Consider the following 12312-nt stretch of genomic DNA (forward strand, 5'->3'; position numbering starts at 1 on the left):
AATGATCTAGACTTGAATATAGGAGGTATGATTAAGAAGTTTGCAGATGATACTGAAATCGTCTGTGTGGTTGATACTGAAGAAGGAAGCTGTAGACTGCAGGAAGATATCAATAAATTGGTCAGGTGGGCAGAACAGTGGCAAATGGAATTCAATCCGGAGAAGTGTGAGGTAATGCATTTGGGGAGGGCTAACAAGGAAAGGGAACACACATTAAATGGTAGGACACTGAGTGTGTAAAGGAACAAAGGGACCTTGGAGTGCATGTCCACAGATCCCTGAAGGTAGCAGGCCAGGTAGATAAGGTGGTTAAGAAGGCATATGGAATGCTTACCTTTAGCCGTGGCATATAATACAAGAGCAGGGGGGTTATGCTTCAACTGTATAAAATACTAGTTAGGCCTCAGCTAGAGTACTCTGTGCAATTCTGGTCACCACATTACAGGAAAGATGTGATTGCACTAGAGAGGGTACAGAGGAGATTTACAAGGATGTTGCCGGGAGTAGAGAATCTTAGCTATGAGGAAAGACTGGATAAGGCTGGGTCTGTTTTCCTTGGAACACAGGAGCCTGAGAGGAGACCTTATTAAGGTGTATAAAATTATGAGGGGCATAGTTAAAGTGGATAGAAAGGACCTATTTCCCTTAGCAGAGAGGTCAAAAACCAGGGGGCACAGATTTAAAGTAACTGGGGGAAGGTTTAGAGGGGATTTGAGGGGAAATTTCTACACCCAGAGGGTTGTGGGGGTCTGGAACTCACTGCCTGAAAGGGTGGTAGAGGCAGGAACCCTAACCACATTTAAAAAGTACTTGGATGTGCACTTGGGATGCTGTAACTTGCAGAGCTACGGACCAAGAGCTGGGAAGTGGGATTAGGCTGGTTAGCTCTTTGTTGGCCGGCACAGACACGATGGGCCAAAATGACCTGCTTCCGTGCTGTAACTTTCTATGATTCAATGGTGAATGTGAATTATAAATGGGTTCACCTATCTGTGTGTCTATGTCAGGGGAGTGGTCAATACATAAAATTGTTCAGATATATCTATACTTTTGAGCAGAGGCCTTTGTAGTTATTGGTACTGCCTATACTCAAATTGATTAAGAAAAAGCTTGCTTTGTGGCTGGACATTATTTCTTTGAAATGCTAATCCATGCAAGCCCACAGATTGTGGGAAGTCAATAAAATTAATTTTAACCCCCCAAGAATGGGTGAATTTGAGTCGAGTGGGAAGTAAAAATGTAAAAAATTTCAAACATGACCCCCAACCCACCTCAAACTCACCCACTTCTGGTTTTAACAGAGGTGGATGAGGGGTGGGCGACCAGTCCGCTCTCAGGATGAGGGTCAGTTGCTAAGTATGATTTGATTGGGATTACAGAAACGTGGCTGCAGGGTGGGCAAGGCTGGGAACTTAACATCCAGGGATATACAATATTTAGGAAGGATCGGCAAAAAGGTAGGGGAGGTGGGGTAGCATTGCTGGTAAAGGAGGGGATTAATGCAATGGAAAGGAAGGATATTAACTCGGATGAAACGGAATCTGTATGGGTAGAAATGAGAAATAGCAAGGGGAGGAAAACGTTAGTGGGTGTGATATATAGGCCTCCAAATAGTAATATGGAGGTGAGGGAAGGCATAAAAAGGGAAATTAGAGAAGCGTGCGATAAGAGCACAGCTGTCATCATGGGTGACTTTAATTTACATATTGATTGGACTACCCAAATTAGTAAAAATTCTGAGGAGGAGGAATTCCTGGAATGTTTTCGGGACGGTTATCTGGACCAATATGTCGAGGAGCCGACTCGAGATCAGGCCATTTTAGACTGGGTATTGTGCAATGAGAAGGGACTTATCAACAATCTTCTTGTACGAGGCCCCTTGGGTCAGAGCGATCATAATATGATCGAGCTCTCAGTCGAGATGGAGAGTGAGGAAATTGAATCAGAGACTAAGGTCCAGAACTTAAATAAAGGGAATTACGAGGGTATGAGACGGGAATTGGGTAAGATTGATTGGGTGGTGTTTCTGGGGGGATTGACAGTGGATAGACAATGGCAAGCATTCAAAGATAGAATGGAAGAATTCCAGAACATGTTTATACCGGTTTGGCATAAAAATAAACCTAAAAAGGTGGCTCAACCGTGGATAACGAGGGAAATTAGGGACAGCATAAAATCAAAAAAAAGGGCATATCAACTGGCAAAAAAAAGCACCAGACCGGAAGATTGGGGGCAGTACAGGATACAGCAAAAGAGGACAAAGGGATTAATCAGGAAGGGGAAAATAGAATACGAAAGTAAACTTGCAGCAAACATAAAGACAGACTGCAAAAGCTTTTATCGGTATATCAGGAGGAAAAGACTGGTAAAATCCCAAGTCGGTCCCTTGCAGTCCGATTCGGGAGAATATATAATGGAGAATAAGGAAATGGCAGACCAATTAAACTCATACTTTGGTTCTGTATTCACAAAGGAGGACACAAATAACCTCCCAGGAATATCGGCAAACATAGGGACTAATGAGAGGGAGGAGCTGACAGAAATTAGTATCTCTAGGGATATGGTGTTGGGTAAGTTGAGGGGACTGAAGGCCGACAAATCCCCGGGGCCTGATAAACTACATCCTAGGGTACTTAAGGAGGTGGCCCTGGAGATAGCAGATGCTCTAAGGATCATCTTCCGGAACTCCATTGACTCGGGAACAGTACCCGTGGATTGGAGGGTAGCTAATGTTACCCCAATATTTAAAAAGGGGGGTAGAGAGAAAGCAGGGAATTATAGACCAGTAAGCCTTACATCGGTTGTGGGCAAAATGCTAGAGTCCATTATTAAGGATAAAATAGCGGAGCACTTGACAAATGGGGAAAGGATCGGACAGAGTCAACATGGATTTACAAAGGGTAAATCGTGTTTGACTAATCTGCTGGAATTTTTTGAGGAAGTAACTGGTAAAATAGATGGGGGAGAGCCAGTGGATGTGGTGTACCTTGACTTCCAGAAAGCCTTCGATAAGGTTCCACACAAAAGATTATCATGCAAAATTAAGGCTCATGGGATTGGGGGCAAAGTATTAACGTGGATAGAGAACTGACTGGCGGATAGAAAACAGAGAGTTGGAATAAACGGCTCGTTTTCGGAGTGGCAGGCAGTGACCAGCGGGGTGCCGCAAGGATCTGTCCTGGGACCCCAGCTGTTCACAATATATATAAATGATCTGGATCAGGGAATTGGATGCAATATTTCCAAATTCGCTGACGACACTAAACTAGGAGGAGGGGGTGGGCTCTGATGAGGATGTCAGGAGGCTACAGTGCGATTTGGACAGGTTGGGGGAATGGGCGGATACGTGGCAGATGCACTATAATGTGGATAAATGCGAGGTTATCCACTTTGGGGGTAAAAACAGGAGGGTAGATTATTATCTAAATGGCAATAGATTGGGAGATGGGGAAGTGCAGAGGGACCTGGGTGTTCTTGTGCACCAGTCACTGAAGGAGAGCATGCAGGTGCAACAGGCGATTAAGAAGGCAAATGGTATGTTGGCCTTCATATCAAGGGGGTTCGAGTATAGGAATAGGGATACCTTACTACAGCTGTACAAGGTGCTGGTGAGACCGCATCTGGAGTATTGTGTACAGTTTTGGTCGCCCCATCTGCGGAAGGATGTTCTTGCCATGGAAAGAGTGCAGCGGCGATTCACCAGGCTGATACCTGGAATGGCGGGAATGACCTACGAGGAGAGATTGAATAGTTTGGGCTTGTACTCACTGGAGTTTAGAAGATTGAGAGGGGATCTCATCGAAACATATAAAATTATGGCAGGCCTGGACAGGCTGAATTCAGAGAGAATGTTTCCAATGGCAGGGGAGCACAGAACCAGGGGCCACAGTCTAAAAATAGCGGGCAAATCATTTAAAACAGAGATGAGGAAGAATTTCTTCACTCAAAGAGTGGTGAGCCTGTGGAATTCCCTGCCACAGAGGGCTGTGAAGGCTAATTCAATAAATATTTTCAAGAGAGAATTGGATATATTTCTGAAGGCTAAGGGGATTAAGGGTTACGGAGAAAAGGCGGGGACGGGGTACTGAACTGGTAAGATCAGCTAAGATCTCAGATGAAGATCAGCCATGATCTCATTGAATGGCGGAGCAGGCTCGAAGGGCCGAATGGCCTACTCCTGTTCCTATCTCTATGTTTCTATGTTAAAGCCTTTAAGGAGGCTGCGTGCCTCCATTTTAACAAGGTTTCTATTCTTAACTACTGTTGACTGGGTTTCCTTGGCCTCAGAAAACTTGGCAGGAAAAAGGAGGCGAGAAGGGCAGAATCCATGAGGTAAGTGCCTTTACAGCATTGCTTGTGAGCTAGGAGGAGCAGGGGTGCTTCCTCCAGCAGGCCCAACAAGCTAACTCTGTTAAACCACCCCCCCCCCCCCCCAAACGATCTCCCCACCCCTGCAATTATTTTATCAATCCTGCATCAAATGTAAAAATTATATTTAAAAAATTTCGCATGAAAAACTAAAAACCTGCAGATGTTGGTAATCCTGAAAAAACTCACTTGTTCTCTCCACAAATGCTGACTGACCTGCTGAACGTTTCCAGCTTTTTCTTTCCTTTTGCTTTCGGATGCCTATTGGCTATCAATATTTGCAGTGTTGACTGTACCAATAAACCTCACCTGCTAAAAGCAATGGTACAAAAATAAGCTGTTCTGTTGAAGTATCCCTTGGGGCATAGATTCCAGTTAAAAGGACTGAACAGATCTGCTAAGTAAGGATCATTTAATTGGAATCAAATATTCTTTCTGTGAATAGTAGCTGCTTCCCTCAAGACCCATCATCCATAGATATTGATAGTTCAGCACTTCTAACTTAGCTTTTTTTAAACCACTTTAAGATGTCATTTAATAAATTATTACTCCTCTTCCTTCTCTTAGGCAGTCCCTCGGAACCGAGGATGACTTGCTTCCACATTAAAAATGAGTTCTTGGGTGACTGATGAGTCTAATGCGGGACCTACAGTCTCTGTCACAGGTGGGGCAGACAGTGGTTGAAGGGGCGTGTGGGTGGGGTGCTTGGGTTGACGTGCGCTCCTTGCGTTTGGCTTCCACTTGCTCCTGGTGAAGAGAGTCGAGGTGTTTGGCGCCTTCTCGGGTGCTTCTTCTCCACTTTGTGCGGTCTTGGGCCAGGGATTCCCAGGTGTCAGTGGGGATGTTGCACTTTTTCAAGGAGGCTTTGAGGGTGTCCTTGAAGCATTTCCTCTGCCCACCTGGGGCTCTCTTGCCGTGCCAGAGCTCCGAGTAGAGCGCTTGTTTTGGGAGTCTCGTATCGGGCATGCGGACAATGTGACCCATCCAGCAGAGCTGATTGAGCGTGGTCAAAGCTTCGATGCTAGGGATGTCGGCCTGAGCGAGAACACTGATGTTGGTGCGCCTATCCTGCCAATGAATTTGCAGGATCTTGCGGAGGCAGCATTGGTGGTACCTCCAGTGCTTCGAGGTGCCTGCTGTACATGGTCCATGTCTTTGAGGCATACAGGAGGGTGGGTATCACTGCTGCTCTGTAGACCATGAGCTTAGTGCCGGGTTTGAGGTCCTGGTCTTCAAACACTCTCTTCCTCAGGCAACCGAAGGCTGCACTGGCACACTGAAGGCGGTGTTGAACTTTGTCATCGACGTCTGTCCTTGTTGACCGTAGGCTCCTGAGGTATGGAAAGTGGCCCACGTTGTCCAAGGCCTTGTGGATTTTGATAATCGGGGGGCAGTACTGTGTGGTGGGGGCAGGTTGGTAGAGGACCTTTGTCTTACGGATGTTTAGTGTAAGGCCCATGTTCTCGTACGCTTCGGTGAACGTGTTGACGATAGTTTGGAGTTCGACCTCCGAGTGAGCGCAGACGCAAGCGTCGTCTGCATACTGTAATTCGACGACAGAGGATGGGACGACCTTGGATCTGGACTGGAGGCGACGGAGGTTGAACAGTTTCCCGTTTGTTCTGTAAATTAGCTCCACTCCAGCGGGGAGCTTACTGAGGGTGAGATGGAGCATTGCAGCAAGGAAGATTGAGAAGAGCGTTGGTGCGATGACACAGCCTTGCTTGACCCCGGTTCGTACGTGAAGTGGGTCTGTGGCGGAATCGTTGGTCAGGATCACGGCTTGCATGTCGTCGTGAAGCAGACGGAGCATGGTGAAAAACTTTTGATGCCCGATACGAGACTCCCAAAACAAGCGCTCTACTCGGAGCTCCGGCACGGCAAGAGAGCCCCAGGTGGACAGAAGAAATGCTTCAAGGACACCCTCAGCCTCCTTGAAGAAGTGCAACATCCCCACTGACACCTGGGAATCCCTGGCCCAAGACTGCACAAAGTGGAGAAGAAGCATCCGCGAAGGCGCCGAACACCTCCAGTCTCTTCGCCAGGAGCAAGCGGAAGCCAAAACTCTGGGGAGGAGTGATCGGCAGAGAGGGGGTAGGGAAAGCCAGCTCCAACGGTGCCCCCCTCCTGTCGAAATGCTTAGAACGTGGCCTTGTCATAACCAACACATTGTTCCGTCAGAGAGACAAGTACAAGGCTTCATGGCAGCACCCTCGCTCCAAGCACTAGCATCTGCTGGATTACGTCATTGTCCGAGCGAGGGACCACAAGGACGTCTGCATCACCCATGCCATGACAGGAGCTGACGACTGCTGGACCAACCACCGCCTAATCCGCTCTGTCATCTCCATCAATGTAGCCCCAAAACAGCGGCGGCAACAGAAACAATGCCGCAGGAAAATCAATGCTGGAGCACTCAAAGACCCCACTAAGAAGGCTCTATTCAGCCTGCGCCTCACAAACAACCTGACGACTCCCAGTGATGCAGAGACACAGTGCCCACAATGCCTGGTCTGCACTCTAGGCCTCCATAATCAGCACCTGTGAAGAGACGCTCGGTCACTCAACCAGGAAACACCAAGACTGCACCAACGAGAACGACCAGGAGATCCAGGAGCTAATAAGCCGCAAGCGCAAGGCATTCCTGATCTGGAAACAGCAACAGAACTCGAGAGCAAGAAAGCAGCTCTACAGAAGCCTGAAGGCCGCGGTCCAACAACAAACTCGCGAACTAAAGAACAGATGGTGGGTGGAGAAAGCGCAGGAGATCCAGCAGCTAGCCGACAACCACGACGTGTGTGGATTCTTTAGCAAGGGATCGCAAGGATGTCCGCATCACCCACGTCATGACAGGAGCTGACGACAGCTGGCAGTCAAGACCATCTACGGCCCAAGCGCCTACCCCACTGCAGGCCAAGAACGGAGAAGTACTCATCAAGGACAGAGAGGCAGTCAGTGCCCGCTGGAAGGAGCACTTCGAAGATCTCCTTAACCAAGACTCTGTCTTAGACGCGAGTGTCCTCAACTCCATCCCGCAGCATGCTACCTGCCACCATCTCAGCACAACCCCAGCCCGGCATGAGGTTGAAAAGGCCATCCGACAACTGAAGAACAAATTATTACTGCCTGAAGAATAAACTAGTTTTTAAAGTTTGTTTATTCTTCAGTTGAAAAGGTTAGTCTAAAAAAGGATCTCCTGACCGAAAAGGATTTAACTTCAAGTGCATCCTTTACTACTTTTGTTGAAGTATTTTGCACTTAAAATATTCTTTTCTTTTCTCTGCAAACTTTGCCATCTTTCATTGAAGTATCTATTTAAACATGCTTTTGAGCTTTTGCATACGTTTACTTATCAGGTTTAGCCAGAATGCAGGATGTTTACATGGTACTTCATAGACTGATGTCATACTGAGGTCCATTGAGTGTTTAAGAAAACTGTATGTGTTTGGACAATGTTGTGGAGAGAGGGCCAAAGTGAGGAGTCAGTTTCAGTACTGTGGGGAGGACAGACAGACAGGCATACTTGGCTGGTTTTCTCTCCCACTGTGGAATTCATTGGAATGTCTTCCCATAAGGACTAGGAAGAGGGTGCTGGTTTTGACTCTGAGGTTGCTCTTTTTATTCTGGATGCCATGATACAAGATCCAACAGTCCAACAGCTCTGAATTCAGCAGTGCCAGGATTTTCTGCGAGCAGTTTGCCCCGGAACCCCGTGCTATTAAAGAGGACATTTGAATGCAAAGCTCTCTGACATTCATTTGCATGAAATTTACATTGCTGAGTCATCTTCAGGCATAGACACCAGAAAAGCTATAGAGGAAGTTTGTGTGCAGTGCTATTGAGAAGCAGAATGGGAGCAAAGGATTAGTAGCCATTTACCTCTGCCTTGCATCTGTTTTTCAGGAGCTATTTGGGAGCAGGACAGAGCAAAATTGGCCCAGTACTGTGATTAAGGGGTATTTTTTAGTCTATGACAGGCTATCCTACTAACGGCATACAAAGAGGCATTCATTGGTATTGTTTCATAGGAGACTCGGACTCTCTAACATGGAGACTAAGAATAGTTTTGCGATTAGCTTTCAGATCACAATCCACATGAGTTAAACTTGAAACATCAAAAGGGAAGAAGAAATCCAATTTAGGGTGGATCCATTCTGAATACAGTCCGTTATCCCACATGTCTCCAAAGGGAAGCGTCTAATCCAGGATTTAAAGTCATACTTGGTGGGAGGTTGGGGTGCGGAGGAAGGGAGGTTGTTTGCAGCCTGCAGTGAGCATTGAGCTCCAGTGTTAATAGATTTCAAGCTACTGTACTCAGTATATTTACAAGCCCCAAATTGCTTGAAAATTGAGGTAATCTGTTCGCTATGTACAAGTGGTATGTATAGCCAGAGTAACTCTGCATGCAGTTCAGGACATTTAAATTATAGGCAGAGATTCATTTAAACTGATTCTTCATTAAGTGCAGTTGACTATAATGGCGCTTAGCTGTGCTGACAGTTCTTTATTTGGTCCATAATATAGTTTATATTATTAATTGGAGAGTACACTTCATCATTAGTATAAGTGGAATTCTTGTGCAGTTTTGTGCAATCTGCTCCTGCTATGAAAGGCAATTAACTATATATTCTCTAGCTACATATATAGCATCATTATCATTGCCAGTTTTCTATGATCTACCTTCCAGATCATTAGCTGTGCATTTAGCTGTAACATATGTTGTACCGGGAACCCATGTCAATATTTGCAAACTAGTTTGTCTTTTCTTTCTTCCCCCCCCCCCCCCCCATCCCCCCAAAAAATGAGTTTCAGTCCCATAAGTACTACTGATGTATAATTTGTACTATTTACAATAGGCTACTTAAACAAGCAATATACTGGTTTTTAATTATTTGCTGGAATATTTATTGCACTTTTCTAATTTTTTTTAACAGATTATGCATCAAAGACGGGTATCTATATTAAAACACTGGTTTAAAGAAAAGTCTATTCTACTGATAATGGCCCATATTTTCTGAAATTGTGGCTCATCCAAGACTAAGGGCTGGATTTTATCAATGGAGGCGTGTAGGAGGCGGGACTCCAACTTTTGGGGTTGTAGTCCCGCCTCCATCGAGTTGTGGCCAACCCACTCGTTTTTCCCTTGATTGACCTTGTTAAGCCCGCCCAGTGGGCTCAGCAGACCAATTAAGGGCCACCCGGCAACAGGTGATGTCACAGATTGACATTTCATCTGTCAAGAGCTTTTGACAGATGAAATATCAGCGTTTGACAGCTCTTTGAAGCTGTCAAACACTGACAAGCTGTACTCAAGTTAATTCCTTCCTCTCGGGCTGATTTAGAGATCTCTCCAGAACAGAAAGCAGAGGCTGCAGATTTTGACAGCTCGCGGCCATTCTGCTTTCTGTGCCAGTGAGATGAGGGACTCCTGAGACCTGAAGGAAGGAAGGCTGCATTATTAAGTAGAAGTAAGTAAAACTTATTTAAACACTTTACACACACCAAACACACTTACCTCTGCACTCATGCACCCATCACTCACCTGAATACCAGACATCTCGAACCCTTCAGCCCGACGGTCCGCCTCGCTAACTTGGCGTGGTTTGGAGCCATCGGGAAGCCCACACTTTAGGGATTAGGCTAAAAACTGCCTGTTAACTACCTGTTAACAGGCAGTTAATTGGCACCAACCCCTTCCCGCCTCAGGGAGGCGGCTCCCAGCACAGGTCAGGTACCCGCCTCCTGTGAAACGGGCATGGAGGTGGGATGGGTTTGTGTCCCCCGATTTCGCGATTTTAACCCCCCACGCACCTCCAATTCCGCCTCAACGGCCCAATGAAAATCGAGCCCCAAGTGTCAGACAAGCATCTAATAAATTAATGTTTTAATTGTTCATTTTAAGAAAATAATGAAACGATGAATTTATTGAGACACTATAGTGATTGTACTACCCATAGGCGGTGCCATGGAGTGAAGGGATGCAGGTTCAGTTCTCCTGCTCTGTTGAGTGAGCAGTCTTAGCCTTGTTGCTGTGGGGAGGCACATGTCCTTTGCTTCCTATTTTTGGTGGGAGATGGGGAGAGAGGGACAATCGGAGGGAGAGTCATTACCTGTCCCTATTTAGTGTTTTTTTTAGGGGCCTGCCCAAAAGCAACATTGGTATAAACCTGCAATCATGTTGCTTGTCTTGTCCTCTTGCCTGCAGAGTGTGTGTAGTTCAGGGAGGCGTATATGGGCGAAATAGGGGGAATAATGTCATTTTGTATTGCCTGGGGTGGGGAGTTGAAGTTGATTTATAAAACCTTACAGCACAAACATGGTGTATTTCTTTTTACAGGGAATGAGCTATTTGGAAGAGCGAAGGTTGGTACATCGGGACTTGGCAGCACGGAATGTTCTGGTAAAGGCACCACAGCACATAAAGATTACTGACTTTGGACTTGCCAGGCTACTGGATGTGGATGAAAAAGAATACCATGAAGATGGTGGCAAAGTAAGAGCTAATGGCCTAGAAATTCGCTATCGCCGCGCCAGGTCTTTAGCGCCCGAAATTTAGCGCTCGCCCGGATTCCCGTAGCGCCCGCCTGAAATTCAGTTGCGGCGCCCCAAGACGGAGGCGGGCGCTATTGCAGGGTTTGGCCGCCTCGCTTGGGGCGATGAAAGTCAATTTCAGGCGTCCAGCTGCCGCTGCGGCACCCGATGCGGTGCGGCAGGCTGGGGTACTGCAGGCCTCCTCCTTCTCTTAAGGAGGAGCTGCCTGCAGCCGTGAGATCGCCGCTGGATTCCCCCGGCAAATGAGCCCGGCACCACGGAGAAGTGCCGGGCTCGCGGGAGTCAGACACCAATGCCGCGGGGGGGTGGTGCAGGAGTCCGGGGAGGGAGGTGCGGCCGCCCCTCCACCTTTATGCGCCGGCCTCTCGGAGCTGCAAGGCCCCGTTTTTCAAACGCTGTTTGCGGCCGCTACGGGCGAGGCGGCCGCAACTGAATTTGGCTGTCGGCACGGAATCGCGTTGGAACCGGGGCGCTGCGCACACCGATGACGTCATCGGTGCCGGCGCAGCGCTACCGGCTAACGCCGATTTTAGGGACCAACTGAATTTCGGGCACTAAAAAAACTTCCGGCGCAAACCACTCTTTAGCCAATAAGTGGGCGCAAACGCAACTGAATTTCTAGGCCCATATCTCTAAATAACAGGCTAGAATGGAGCACAGGTGTCATGATTAATTATTGATGGTTCATGATACTATGTGTTCCACTGTAATTAGACACTACAGTCACTCACATTGGCAGTGGATTCACTTAGAAATAAGAGGTGACTATTGACCATCTGCATCTGTCCCACAAAACCTTGTAACTGAATGGGTAATCTTGCAACACAAAGTTGGTAAAGGAATAGGAGGAGAACAAAGTAGCAGAGCTGTGGTTGCAATAAGAAAGTACAGGTTGTAGGGAGTGTAAAAGTGGGTGGATTTTTGCCACACTGCTAATAAGAGGTCTTGTATCAGTAACTCTTTAATAAATCAAACCATTAAATAGAACTACATTTAATTTAATATTGGTGTATGCAGTTTTTCTGTGTTGTATTTTTAATGCTTAAACACAATTGATGATGCAAGCAGGGGATCTGGCTTGCATCTTCTGTGATCAAAAAATTGCATTGTAGCGCAATAGGTATGCGCAGTTAATATAATGTGTAATTATACATCCTGAACTGCCTTGAGTTAATAGTTATATTAACTGACATTAAGTCAGCCCTGTCGGATGCTCAGTAATTCGTGGGCTGGTTACACGGATGTCATCAGTACTCTGGAAGCAAGGTAGCTTTTACCTTGGTCATTTTAAGTGAGTTGAAAATTAGTGAGGCTGACTCTTTAAAATAGAGACAGAGAGGGGAAAAGTCCAACTAGATCAGCAACGCTGCATTCTGGAGTTCAAATCTGCAT

At 46.6% G+C, this 12312-nt stretch overlaps 1 protein-coding gene across 1 annotated transcript in view; it reads left to right on the top strand.

Annotated features, from left to right (window-relative positions):
- The window catches only part of egfra (epidermal growth factor receptor a (erythroblastic leukemia viral (v-erb-b) oncogene homolog, avian)), a 369473-nt gene that overhangs the window by 324465 nt on the left and 32696 nt on the right, over positions 1-12312 (top strand). Inside the window, exon 21 of the mRNA XM_085988057.1 lies at positions 10706-10861. Coding sequence (XP_085844183.1) covers positions 10706-10861 — 156 coding nt within the window. The remainder of the gene's footprint in view (positions 1-10705; positions 10862-12312) is intronic.

This window comes from Somniosus microcephalus, chromosome 5 (assembly GCF_052327205.1).
Source record: "Somniosus microcephalus isolate GS21.2 chromosome 5, FLI_Smic_1.0, whole genome shotgun sequence".
NCBI classification, from domain to species: Eukaryota; Metazoa; Chordata; class Chondrichthyes; order Squaliformes; family Somniosidae; genus Somniosus; species Somniosus microcephalus.